This window comes from Pristiophorus japonicus, unplaced genomic scaffold, assembly GCF_044704955.1.
Source record: "Pristiophorus japonicus isolate sPriJap1 unplaced genomic scaffold, sPriJap1.hap1 HAP1_SCAFFOLD_1012, whole genome shotgun sequence".
Classification (NCBI taxonomy): Eukaryota; Metazoa; Chordata; class Chondrichthyes; family Pristiophoridae; genus Pristiophorus; species Pristiophorus japonicus.
Window position 1 is genome coordinate 44,257 of NW_027250663.1, and position 14,252 is coordinate 58,508.

The 14,252-nt window shown below is 50.4% G+C and overlaps 1 protein-coding gene across 1 annotated transcript in view; it reads left to right on the forward strand.

Moving 5' to 3' along the window:
• Window positions 1-14,252, forward strand: part of megf8 (multiple EGF-like-domains 8) — a gene marked incomplete at its 5' end in the record, with an annotated part of 57,102 nt that overhangs the window by 16,253 nt on the left and 26,597 nt on the right. Inside the window, 8 exons of the mRNA XM_070869913.1 lie at window positions 986-1,196; window positions 2,708-2,930; window positions 3,038-3,182; window positions 9,893-10,122; window positions 10,288-10,398; window positions 10,556-10,671; window positions 12,046-12,241; window positions 13,820-13,991. Coding sequence (XP_070726014.1) covers window positions 986-1,196; window positions 2,708-2,930; window positions 3,038-3,182; window positions 9,893-10,122; window positions 10,288-10,398; window positions 10,556-10,671; window positions 12,046-12,241; window positions 13,820-13,991 — 1,404 coding nt within the window. The remainder of the gene's footprint in view (window positions 1-985; window positions 1,197-2,707; window positions 2,931-3,037; window positions 3,183-9,892; window positions 10,123-10,287; window positions 10,399-10,555; window positions 10,672-12,045; window positions 12,242-13,819; window positions 13,992-14,252) is intronic.

Below are 14,252 nucleotides of genomic sequence, written 5' to 3' on the forward strand. Positions count from 1 at the left end.
GGTATACAGTGGTGTTCCCCAGGAGGCAGTATTGGGACCACTGCTCTTTATGATATATATTAATGACCTGGACTTGGGAATGCAGGGCATCATTTCAAAGTTTGCAGATAATATGAAACTCAGAAATGCAGTGAACAATGAGATGGACAGTAAGAGACTTCAGAAGGACAGAGACAGACTGTGAAATGGGCAGACACATGGGATTTAACAGAAATGTGAAGTGATACATGTTGGTAGGAAGAATGAAGAGAGGCAATATGAACTAAATGGTACAATTTTAAAGGGGTGCAGGAATAGAGAGACCAGGGGGTGTACGTACACAGGTCTTTGAAGGTGGCAGGACAGGTTGAGAAGGCTGTTAAAAAAGCTGACAGGATCCTTGGATAGAGGAATAGAGTACAAAAGCAAGGAAGTTACGGGAGACCTTTAGAAAACACTGGTTAGGCCTCAGCTAGAGTTTTGTGCTCAATTCTGGGCATCGCACTTTCGAAAGGATGTCAAGTCCTTGGGGAGGACACAGAGGACATGTACGAGAATGGTTCCAGGAATGGGGGAATTCAGTTACGTGGGGAGACTGGAGAAGCTGGGGTTATTCTGCTTAGAGCAGAGAAGGTTTGATGGAGGTGTTCAGAATCATGAAGGGATTTGATCGAGTAGATAAGGGAAAACTGTTTCCAGCGACAGAGTGTCAGTAACCAGAGGACACATTAAGGTCATTGGCAAAAGAACCAGAGGCAACATGAGAATTTTTTTCCACAGAAAGGGTGGGGGCAGTAGATTCAATGGGTAACTTTCAATACAGAATTGGAGAAATACTTGAAGGCCAGAATATTTACAGGGCTAAATGGAGGAGCAGTGAGGTGGGGGGGCGAATGGGAGTAAACGGAGAGTGCTACCCAGGAGCCATCACAGGCATGATGTGCTGTGTTATTCTAACTCTCGCCATCACCTACTCACTGATGGTAATTCACTCTGGTTCTCCCAGATTGGACAATGGGCGAGCGGTGTGAGTTGTGCCGTCCCGGGAGTCACGGCAACGCCACGGGAGGGGACGGCTGCCAGCAGTGCGCTTGTAATGGGCACGGCATGAGCTCGATGGGGGACTGCAATGGAACGACGGGGAACTGCTACTGCACTGAGCACACCGAGGGGACGCACTGCCAGAGATGTGTCGCTGGCTATTATGGAGACCCACGGTAAGGTGATGTCATGTGAGCTCCCTCGGCCCCCTCTCCCTGGCCCCTGCACACTTTGTTTATTCGTTCATGAGATGTGGGCGTCGCTGGCAAGCCCAACATTTATTGCCCAACTCTAATTGCCCCTTGAGAAGGTGGTGAATCGCCATCTTGAACCGCTGCAGTCCGTGTGGTGAAAGTGCTCCCTCCCACAGTGCTGTTCGGGAGGGAGTTCCGTGATTTTGTCCCGACGACGATGAAGGAACAGCGATATATTTCCAAGTCAGGATGGTGTGTAACCAGGAGGGGAATGTGGAGGTGATGGTGTTCCCATGTGTTTGCTGCCCTTGTCCTAGCTGGTAGAGGTCATGGGTTTGGGAAATGTTGCCGCAGAAGCCTTGGCGAGTTGCTGCAGTGCATCTTGTAGATGGTACACACTGCAGCCAGGGGGCGCCGGTGGTGGAGGGAGTGGATGGTGAAGGTGAATGGGGAGCCAACCAAGCGGGCTGCTTTGTCCTGGATGGTGTCCAGTGTCTTGAGTGTTGTTGGAGCTGCACTCATCCAGGCAAATGGAGTGTTCCATCACACTCCTGACTTGTGTCTTGTAGATGGTGGGAAGTCAGGAGGTTAGGCCCTCACCACAGAATACCCACCCTTTGACCCGCTCTTGTCGCCATAGTATCTGTGTGGCTGGTCCAGTTAAGTTTCTGGTCAATGGTGACCCCCAGGTTGGTGATGGTAATGACGTTGAATGTCAAGGGGCGGTGGTTAGACTCTCACTTGTTGGAGATGGTCATTGCCTGGCACTTGTGTGGCGCGAATGTTACTTGCCACTTACCAGCCCGAGCCTGAATGTTGTCCAGGACTTGCTGTTTACAGGCGTGGACTGCTCCATTATCTGAGGAGTTGTGGATGGATCTCGGGGCGGCAGCACGGGGCTGAGGCCAGTGTTACGCAGATGTCCACACAGCACCGACGGGCTATAATCCCCCTCCCCTTCCAGTAAAGGGAGGGGCCACTGCGCACTCTACATGGTCCTTTGGTCCAGTGCTGCCCACCATTCGGGATGTTTATCACCCTGTGCCCCACTGTAACCCCCCTCCCCCTCCCCCCTCTATAACCCCCCCTCCCCCCTCTGTAACCCCCCTCCCCCCACTGTAACCCCCCTCCCCCCACTGTAACCCCCCTCCCCCACTGTAACCCCCCTCCCCCCACTGTAAACCCCCCCTACCCCCACTGTAAACCCCCCCTACCTCTACTGTAAACCCCCCCTACCTCCACTGTAAACCCCCCCCTACCTCCACTGTAACCCCCCCCACCCCCCCTGCTCATCACCATTGTAATCACCCGGAGGTTCCTGGTGTGGACCCGGGTGCGGAGCGCGGAGGGGCCGGGCGCGGAGGGATTGAGTGCGGAGTGACCGGGTGTGGAAGGGTTGTGTGCTGGGTGTAGACCCAGGACTGGGCTAAGTGTGGATGACAGATACCGCTGATTCTCCGCCTCCCCCCCCCTCCCCCCCGTTGCTTTTCCAGGGACGATGGAACGTGTTACCACGAGTGTGTGGGTCGAATCCTGTTGAAGAACATCTCGTCCTCGGCTCTGGGCTCCATGAGGGGCAGTGGGATCTCTGCCAGCGGCCTGGCCTACTGCCTGTGGGTGCTGTCCACCTCTGACTCTCTGGAGTCCTGCCAGGCGGAGAACATCTGCCCAGTTGTCAGCTTGACCATCAGACCAGACATCAGGATGAAGTGTGGGGTGAGTGTTGGAGCCTCTCCGTGCCGGGGCGGGAGGGGAGTCAAACTCTTCCCTGACCCTCATGCACAGTTTGAACTAAACGCTGCTCTTTATATACCTAATTGTAGCAAAATTACGTCTATGTCTTCGATGGGATCCCGGAATTCCTCACCGATTCCCAGCCCGACAGTGCCATCTACTCTGACCCCCGTCTGATTGGTGCATTCTGCGGGAATGGTCGGGACCAGCCAATCACAGTGGAGGCCGTCTCAGGTATTTCATCAACCCTTGTCTTCGGTCCGTGCCACAAACTCCGTTCCCAAGCCACCACCCCGCTCCCTGACAGCTATCTCAAGCTGAACCAGACTCTTCGCAACCTTCGTGTCGTATTTGACCCTGAGATGAGCTCCCGACCACATACCCGCAGCACAACTAAAACGCCTATTTCCACCTCCGTAACATCACCCGTCTCTGCCCTTGACTCATCTGCTGCTGAAGCCCTCATCCCTGCCTTTGTTACCTCCAGCCTTGACTATTCCCACGCACTCCTGGCAGGCCTTGCACATTCTACCCGACGTAAACTAGAGGTGATCCAAAGCTCGGCAGCCCATGTCCTAACTCGCACCAAGTCCCGCTCACCCATCGCTCCTGTGCTTGCTGACCTACATTGGCTTCCGCTCCAGCAACGCCTCGGTTTCAAAATTCTCATCCTTGTTTCCAAATCATTCCATGGTCCCTCCCCTCCCATTCTCTGAAATCTGCTCGGAGATCTCTGCACTCCTTCAATTCTTGCTTCTTGAGCATCCCTGATTTTAATTGCTCCACTATTGGCGGCTGTGCCTTCAGCTATTAAGGCCCTAAGCTTGGAATTCCTTCCCTAACCCTCCCCGCCTCTCCTCCTTTAAAACGCTCTTTAAAACCTACCTCTTTGACCAAGCTTTTGGTTACCTCTGCTAATATTTCCCTTATGTGGTCAGTGTTCAAATTTGGTTTGATAATTGCTCCTGTGAGGTACCTTGGGGTGTTAAAGGTGCTATATAAATGACGTTGCTGTTGTTCATTGCTCTGTATCACACTCCATAACAGGAAGGGTGTCATCGGGACATCCCGAATGGCGTTGCAGCCAGTGAAGTACGTTTGAGGGTTGGGCCTGTTGTGGATTTGTAAAGCATTCACTCCCATGTTCCGCCACCAGGGAGCTCATCTCCTGAAGTCCCAAGGGATCCCAGCATCCCTTGGGAGCACTGTATATAAGCCGGCCCCTAAGGCCTGTTCCTCACTCCGGAGTGTCTTATTAAAGACTGAGGTCACTGTACTTTAACCTCCCTGTGTGCAGCCTCATCTGTTATAGTTGAACAGTCCCTTGTGCATGTTGATGCAGGTGAGGCCCTTCAAAGACTCCTCCAGCTCCTGCGTCATGTAGGTCGAGCTTGGTGAATGTCTTGCCTCCTGCCAGCGTCGCAAATAGGTCATCTGCCTTAGGTAGCAGGTATTGGTCCTGTAGCGAGAAATGATGAATAGTTACTTTATAATCGCCGCAAATCCTGACCGTGCCATCACTTTTGAGTACTGCAACAATCGGGCTGGCCCACTCGCTGAATTCCACTCGGGAGATGATGCCCTCGTGTTTCAGCCTGTCCAGCTCGATTTCCACTCTCTCCCTCATCATGAGGTACCGCTCGCGCCTTGTGGTGAATGGGTCGTGCCTCTGGGACCAAGTGGATCCGCACTTTCGCCCCGGAAAAGTTTCCAATGCCTGGCTCAAAAAGGGAAGGAAATTTATTAAGAACCTGGATACATGAGGCCTTATCGACATGTGATAGCGCTTGGATATCATCCCAGTTCCAGCGGATTTTGCCCAGCCAGCTCCTTCTCAGCAGTGTGGGGCCATCGCCCGGGATAATCCAGAGTGGCAGTTCATGCACTGTGTCCTCGTAGGTGACCTTGACCATGGCGCTGCCCAGGACAGTGATAAGCTCTTTGGTGTACATTCTCAGTTTCGTGTGGATGGGGCTCAGGGCTGGTCTGAATGCCTTGTTGCACCATAGTCTCTCAAACATCTTTTTACTCATGATGGATTGGCTAGCGCCAGTGTCCAGTTCCATGGCTACGGGTAAGCCATTCAATTTTACGTTTAGCATTATAGGTGGACATTTCATCGAAAATGTGTGCACCCCGTGTACTTCAGCATCTGCCTCCTCTCTCTGAGGCTCGAAATTGCTTTGATCCACCATGGACCAATCTTCCTCTGCCACGTGGTGGTTAGCAGGTTTTGCAGAGCTTGCAGTTCATCTGCAAGCTCGTTGGAGGTGCCCCATTGTTCCACAGCTCTTGCAAACATACCCTTTGAAGCGGCATGAATAGGCTGAATGGAAGCCTCCATAACGCCAACAAGGTGTGAATTGCCTTACATTCATCGTTTGTTGGGGACTCTGAGTCATCTGGGTCACCCGAGACCTGCTGGCAGTTGCAGACTCGTGGTTTCTGCTTTGTACATTTCTGCTCGCAAACACAGTTCCAGTTAATTTATGAACATTGCTAGCACTTGTGTGCTGAGAGATTTGTTTGGTGTGTCGAAATCTCGACTTTCAATTTCACTAAAATAGGAAACTCTGAACAAACAGCTCGGTAGATGTCCCTTTAATAAGTTTTACTTGCTGCAAGGAAAAGCCTTGCTAAGTCAAAGGCTCAGCAAAGACTTCTACAGAGGTTCAAAATCACATTATCTTTATACAGAAGAACAAACAAAGAAATGATGGTTCCATCACGTGTATTAGTTCTACCCTTGTGGTCAGCAAATACAGATAAGGAGTTCTTCAATCACTTAATTAACATTGAATCCTTGTTTTAATTCTCTACATATCTATACAGCCTTTATCTAATACTTCTAAGGTTTAGCACAGCAACAGTTATTAGTAGGGAGTATAATTCTAACAGGACAGGGAGGATAAATTCAAGGTTCCCTTGCTCACACAGATGGCCCCTGCTTTTCTAAATGAGTTGGCTATCAGTCAAGGTTTATGCAGAAGCAAACTGTCTGCTGCAGGGGCTTCTAGGAGAACTGAGATTCCATTTTGTTTTATTACAAAAGGGTACATTTAATAGAAAGTGTAACTTCTAAAGTAATTTTCCATATTCCCCCCTTTTGTTCTTTACAAGGACAACTTAATCCATTCTAATCTTGCACAATCTTTCGATTTCCATTTCCACACAGGAACCTTCTATAGTTGTTGCTACCATAACCCGAGCAGTGGTCTCGGTTGGTAATATTGTTTCTCCCAACCTGGCACAGCAGCACTTAACTAATACAGATAAAAGGTATAAGGCAAAGATTATCAGCAAGAACATGATCAAACCCTGTCCCAAGGATTTTCCCAGGGATCCCAGCCATCCGGATACCCAATTCCACAAGGTGGTACTTCCCTGGCCAATAGTCTGTTTGTACTCTATTACCTTTTTCCTAATATATTCTGCTGGATTGCTGATCTCTCCTGAATTATCCGGGATGTACGTACAGCATTCTTCACCAATTAACGCGCATGTCCCTCCCTCTTTGGCTCGGAGATAATCTAGGGCCATACGATTTTGGAGAGCCACTGTTCGAATGGCTGCCATTTTGTCATTCACCCCTTCGAAGGCTTGGAAAGTTGTGTTGGCTACTGAGTCTACTAAATTAGCCAGTTCCCGTAATTGCCATTTGTTTGATGCTATTCCATAGCGTGGTATCATTACCTTGAATATTCCATTTAACCATGTCAAATCCCGTTTAAGTCTATGGCTTCCATAGGCATCCCTGAGAGTCTTTGTTGTCCTAATAAAGGATACCACATATCCTAAGTAACACGACCCTGTCCAGTTGGCTGGTAACCATGGGTAGGCTTTATGGCCACAAATAAAGTACGTGCAATTATAGGATGTCAGCCTTTGGTCCTTTCGTGCCATCCATACTCGATAGGTGTCTCCATCCCACTCTTCACCTGAGGCTTTATTATGGACCATAGTCCAGTTAACAGTTGCTATCTTTCTCCCGTTCGTGAGATTTGTCATGGCTTGCCATTTAGTCATTTGGGAACACTTGCTGCGTCCCATTTCTGGTCCTTTCATCTCATTACTTACTAGGCATATTATACCTTCAGGATTTCCTATTCCGGGAGTAATGCTTAGGAAGGGTGGCTGACAGTTATTATTATTTGGCTGGTACCATCCCTGGAAGGTTGTAAGTTTATACCCTGCTGACCTCCACTCTGTTAGATCCTTCGTTTCTGACACCTTGGTTAGGTTCATCCTATTTTGCATTATTAACCATTCTGCCATTTCTGATTCATTCAAGGGGACGGATCTTAGGGGAATACCCCCTTCAGAGTGGACAGGTACATGGGAACAGATCCAACATTGAAGTTACAGAGCAAAAGATTGGAGTTTTTGATGTTCAGCTTCTAAACCAGAAGTTGGGCACACAATTATAAAACAAGTACTTTGCATTCTGTGATCTGTGAATCACTAGAAGCATAAATGAGAAGCCCGATTTAAAAAAAAAACAGTATTACCATATTTGACATTTTGTAATCCAACAATAAAACAAATACTACAAAAGGCAGGTGGCAGATTATATTTTGGCAACTTGGTATGCAACTTGGTATTTCGGCAGTTACAAAACAAATCTGTGAAAACTGTGTTATCTGTCAGACAACGAATCCAGGTAAAACGGAAAAGGTAGAATCTGCCTCCCAACCAAATCCAATGGCGTCTTTCGGTCAACGAGTTCTATACGCCCACTTCTTCTGGCTGTCACGTGGCCTGAAAAGGCTCTTAATTCGGGCTCAGTCTGGGTGTGTGAGATATATATTGACATGAACCAACCGTAGTTGATCAATCAGTTACTGTTTTCTCAATCAATTTTTGTTTTTCCGAATCACAATTTTCCCTCGTGACTCTTCCCGTTTCGTTAATTGCAATATCGCACAGAAGTACTGAACACAACAGTATAACAAGGACAGTTAAGACAAACAACATCCACGCGGGTATACAAATCATAGCCTTAAACTCTAACGAAACAAATAGTCAATTCTCAGTCGGCGTTGTACGCCACGACAGACTGAGTCTTTAACTTATCTAAAATGGTCCTGTTGCACACGGACCCTGTCCCTTCTAAGGCAGTCCTATTGCACAAGGAACTTTCCTTTAGGGACTTGTATTATCCTATCGAACAAGGATAATTTCCTTTATGGTCCTATCACACAAGGATCATCGATTTATGGTCCAATCACACAAAGATCATCGATCGATCGCGCTCTTTTACCTTAAACTAATGAAGATCTCCCCGGACTGTTTTCAGATCGGATATTTTCAGGATCAGATCCCTTCTGCTTACAGGCTGAGACGGAAATGATTATAAAAATAACTTTAGCTCTTAAATGTGGAGTCTCGTTGATCGCAGTACTTCCACTGTGGACAACAGATTACATATGCGATTCAACAGTAAAGAGACCTCTTGTGAGCAAAAGGCTCACCTTATTCTGGCCAGTTAAGCCCTTCACTGACCAGGCACTTTGTCCACATCCGTTCACTCAGAGTAGAGGGTAAGCGATCTCGGTGGAACCTCCAAGAAGTCACTGTCGAAATCTTGACTCTCAATTTAAGTAAAATAGGAAACTCTGACACAAACAGCTCGGTAGATGTTCCTTTCATAAGTTTTACTTGCTGCAAGGAAAAGCCTTGCTAAGTTAAAGGCTCAGCAAAGACTTCTACAGAGGTTCAAAATCACATTATCTTTATACAGAAGAACAAACAAAGAAATGATGGTTCCATCACGTGTATTAGATCTACCCTTGTGGTCAGCAAATACAGATAAGGAGTTCTTCAATCACTTCATTCACATTACATCCTTGTTTTAATTCTCTACATATCTATACAGCCTTTATCTAATACTTCTAAGGTTTAGCACAGCAACAGTTATTAGTAGGGAGTATAATTCTAACAGGACAGGGAGGGTAAATTCAAGGTTCCCTCGCTCACACAGATGGCCCCTGCTTTTCTAAATGAGTTGGCTATCAGTCAAGGTTTATGCAGAAGCAAACTGTCTGCTGCAGGGGCTTCTGGGAGAACTGAGATTCCATTTTGTTTTATTACAAAAGGGTACATTTAACAGTGTAACTTCTAAAGTAATTTTCCACAGGTGTTATCACTGGTGGACATAAACGCCTGTGCTATAGCAATGGCCTTACTAAGGGTCTGTGTCTCTGTAGTCGAAAGTTTCCGTAGGATGGTCTCGTGGTCAATGCCCAGTACAAAGAAGTGTCTGAGCATTTGCTCCAGGTAGCCATCAAACTCACATTGTCCTGCAAGTCGCCTTAGCTCGGCAATGTACCTTGCCACTTCCTGACCTTCATATCGCTGGCACGTGTAGAACCGATACCTCACCATCAGCACGCTCTCCCTCGGGCTAAGATGCTCCCAAACCAGTGTACACAGCTCCTCATACGTCTTATCTGTGGGTTTCACTGGAGCCAAAAGATTCTTCATGAGGCTGTAGGTCGGTGCCCCGCAGACTGTGAGGAGGACCGCTCTTCTTTTTTCAGCGCTTCCTTCTCCGTCCAGCTCGTTGGCTACAAAGTACTGGTCTAGCCGTTCGACATAGACTTCCCAGTCCTCACGCTCCGAGAACTTCTCCAGGATGCCCACAGTTTGCTGCATCTTTGCATTGGATTTGTATTCTCGTCGCCAGTTATTGTGTTCCTAACACAGATGAGACTGCACACAGGGAGGTTAAAGTAACAGTGACCTCAGTATTTATTAAGACACTCCAGAGTGAGGAACAGGCCTCAGGGGCCAGCTTATATACAGTGCTCCCAAGGGATGCTGGGATCCCTTGGGACTTCAGGGGATGCGCTCCCTGGTGGCAGAACATGGGAGTGCATGCTTTACAGATACACAACGGCCGTTCAGTGGTTTTTGCTACATTCATTCTCTTTGACTTGTGACAGGGCTCCTCACCGTTTACTTTGAAGGGAATATCTCGGGGGCCGCGGGGCTCCCGGTGGAGGGGTTCAATGCCACGTACGCCGTCAATGACTGCCAGCCTACCTGCCGAGCCAGCCAGCTCTGCCAGAAAGGGCACTGCGTGTGCCGTCCAGGCTACACCGGGCCAGACTGTGCATCTCAGCTGTGCCCCAACAACTGCTCGCTTCACACACATGCCGGATTCTGCGACTCGGTGAGTGCGGCGCATTGCTCATTTTCATTTCAGATGGTGGTGGGGCCGTGAGGGTCAAACCCTCCCCTGGAACAGGGTCTGTGCTCGACAAGGGGAGATTGGGGGATGTGGGCGGTGGGCTGATGCTCTGGGGATCTGCTAACTCTGGATGTCGATGACCCACAGGTCACGGGACTCTGCGTCTGTGCTGATGGATTTGCCGGGAGGGATTGCGGGACACCCACCCATCCCGGAACAATCATCTGGGACACCATCGCTGATACTGAGCTCTTCGCAGTGAGTACCCAGGGAGCACTTCCAGCCCGCCCCCATCGCGACACCCGATTGCAGCCTACCTGTCACACTCCGTGTCCCCCTCCACCCCCCACACGTACTCCCCTCGGTTAGGGTAGGCCACACTCTGCATGCCCTGAATGTAGTTGTTGATCCCCAGGACGGTGGAAGCCCCCTATTGCGGCTCGGACACTCGATGGTGGAAGGCCCTGCATCAACCCTCTGGATCTTCGGCGGTTTGTCGGTCAGAGACGGGATTTTGAGCAGCGTTTACAAGTAAGTGGAACCCATCAGTTTCTAGGGTTGGGGATCCTTTGGGGAAGAGATAAAGATCCCGTCATCGACAGTGTCTGCTGCGCCAGACTGGTGGCCATTTGCAGTGTGTCAGCTGCGCCAGACTGGTGGCCATTTGCAGTGTGTCTGCAACTCTCGGACTGGTGGCCATTTGCAGTGTGTCTGCAACTCCCAGACTGGTGGCCATTTGCAGTGTGTCTGCAACTCCCAGACTGGTGGCCATTTGCAGTGTGTCTGCTGCGCCAGACTGGCGGCCATTTGCAGTGTGTTTGCAGCTCTCAGACTGGCAGCCATTTGTAGTGTGTCTGCAGCTCTCCGACTGGCAGCCATTTGCAGTGTGTCTGCTGCTCCCAGACTGGTGGCCATTTGCAGTGTGTCTGCAGCTCTCAGACTGGTGGCCATTTGCAGTGTGTCTGCAGCTCTCAGACTGGCAGCCATTTGCAGTGTGCCTGCAGCTCCCAGACTGGTGGCCATTTGCAGTGTGTCTGCTGCTCCCAGACTGGTGGCCATTTGCAGTGTGTCTGCTGCTCCCAGACTGGTGGCCATTTGCAGTGTGTCAGCTGCTCCCAGACTGGTGGCCATTTGCAGTGTGTCTGCTGCACCAGACTGGCAGCCATTTGCAGTGTGTCTGCAGCTCTCTGACTGGCGGCCATTTGCAGTGTGTCTGCTGCTCCCAGACTGGTGGCCATTTGCAGTGTGTCTGCTGCTCCCAGACTGGTGGCCATTTGCAGTGTGTCTGCTGCTCCCAGACTGGTGGCCATTTGCAGTGTGTCTGCAGCTCCCAGACTGGTGGCCATTTGCAGTGTGTCTGCTGCTCCCAGACTGGCGGCCATTTGCAGTGTGTCATTTGTTAACTGTGCACTTGAATCATAAGTCAAGAGGGTGTACAGTTTTGAGCGCTGGGAGAGGTGCTGTCCATGGCAGCCCCTGAGATGGCACGCTGTTGCACGGGCCCAGCCCACACTGCGATATGTGTGCGCACTAGGTCCGTGCAGCAGAGCTGGTCTCCAGTTGTCTTGGTTAACTCTTGCCACTGGACCAAGACCTAGCTCTGTCAAGCCCGTGTGGTGGCTGGTGTGCAACGGTCATCCCACGTTAAAAACATCCACCCACAGGCATCTTCCACCCTTCAACATGTAGTTCAGGATCTGGAATATTAGGTCCTTCATTGAAACACCTGTGAACTCATCCCTTTTTGGCGTGGAAGCTAATCATCCTCGCTTCGAGGGACTGCCGATGATGATGATGACCCTGTTGTATTATATTCTTGCATTAACCTGTCGGAGAATAAGGCGAAGACCCTTACCAGAAACTAACGAGTGTTTGACCACGAATATGCAATGTCCTCCCCTGCAGGTATTCTGTGCCTGATCGTCGATGGAGCCAGGATTTAAGGACCGGGAGTTTGGGTCCCAGCGCCCGTTACTTCCATGCTGCTGCCTCCATGCCTTCCCAAGCCATCATGTACGTGGTTGGAGGGCTCAGCGACTCTGGCGTTGTCAGCGACTTCTGGCTGCTCAACCTGACCTCGCTGGAGTGGAGATCGGAAAAGGTACCAGCTTGTTTTACGTACAGCACGACCTGCCATTGAATGGGCTGGGTGGGGAGCGACACCCAGACCCTGGGGAAGCTGCTAACCTGATCCTGTCTTTGTCAACCCTGCTCCCGTGTCCGATCCCGTGTTCGTGGGTAACACACAGGGAGAGGCTGTACATCCTGTATTACTGTCCCTGTATTATCTACTGGTAGCCTTGTCGATAATGGAAAGGTTACTCATCAGACCACTGAGCCTTGTACTGCCCTGAGGAAGTCCTGCAGTGACGTCCTGGGCTTGGGATGGCCAAAGACAGCACTCTTCCGTTGCATTTATATAGCGCCTTTCACGACCACTGGATGTCTCAAAGCTTGGGGCCCAGGCGACAGAAGGCACGGCCACCAAAGGTTGAGCGACTATAATCAGGGATGCTCAAGTGGACAGCCAATGAAGTACTTTCAAAGTGTAGTCACTGTTGTAATGTAGGGAACGTGACAGCTAATTTGCACACAACAAGCTCCCACAAACAGCAGTGTGATAATGACCCAGATAATCTGTTTTTGTGATGTTGATTGAGGGATAAATATTGGCCCCAGGACACCGGGGATAACTCCCCTGCTCTTCTTTAAAATAGTGACACAGGATCTTTTACATCCACCCGAGAGGACAGACGGGGCCTCGGTTTAACGTCTCACCCGAAAGATAACCCCTCCGACAGTGCGGCGCTCCCTCAGCACCGCACTGGAGTGTCAGCCTCGGTTTATGTGCTCGTGTCCCTGGAGTGGGACTTGAACCCACAACCTTCTGACTCATAGGCTAGAGTGCTACCCACTGAGCCACGGCTGACACTTTGCGTCAGGCCGACTTCAGCCAATGGAGGGCTTTGAACCTTTGAACCCACTTTTGACCTCCCCATTGACCTCAAGGCTGATGATGATGATCTGGTCAAACAATGATGTGAGCGGATTATTGGTGAGCAGGTGTCGCTGTGCCAAGTGTGGCCATCTCTCCACTGATGGCTGGGGGAAGGCTGACGTGCGAGAGTTGGGTTAGAATCACGTGGACTGGGCTCCTTAAATTCTGCCCTCTTGACCATCCCTGATTATAATCGCTCCACCATCGGTGGCTGTGCCTTCTGTTGCCTGGGCCCCAAGCTCTGGAACTCCCTCCCTAAACCCCTCCGCCCCTCTCCTCCTTCAAGACGCTCCTTAAAACCCACCTCATTGACCAGGCACCTGCCGTAATTTCTTCTTGTGTGGCTCGGTATCAAATTTATTTTTGTCTTCGAACACTCCTGTGAAGGGCCTTGGGATGTTTTACTATGTTAGAGGCGCTATATAAAAGCAAGTTGTTGTTGTTGGACAGAACGCAGCTGGGCAAATTTCCCCATGGCCGTGGGATGCCAGTGTCACGGCTTGGCCGGGGCGGGGGGGTGGAGGTGGAGCGTCCTGTACTGGAGCAGCACAGCTGGGATTAGGCCTGTGCTGTGGTAGTAAATACCCCGGGGGCCCTGTGTCAATGCTGCGGGATTGATGGAGGGGGAGCGGAGGGGGGGAGCTCCTGGTTTCCTAATCTGCCCCGTTCTCCTTCCCGCAGTCGAAGATGGTGCCCCCTGTCGCCGGCCACACGCTGACCCAGTGCCGCAACGCCTCGCTGCTGCTCGTCGGGGGCTACTCCCCGCAGAATGGCTTCAACAACAAGCTGCTGGAGTACAGCGTGGCCTCGGGGAAGTGGAGCATCAACCAGTACACGGGGACCGCGCCCACAGGTAGGGATCGGCGCGAGTGAGCAGCCAAACCGCAACCACGCACGCACATCTCCGACAGAGGCTCAGAGAGTTCGCACGCAGCAACAGCAAGTCACTCGCAAGGCCAGTGGCACGGGGTTTGGAGTACATAAGAATCTAAGAAACAGGAGCAGGAGTAGTCCCTACAGCCCTTCGAGCCTGTTCCATTATATAGCTGATAGTTGACCCTCCATCTCAACTCCACTTTCCTGTCCAATCTCCAGATCCCTTGATTCTCCATGA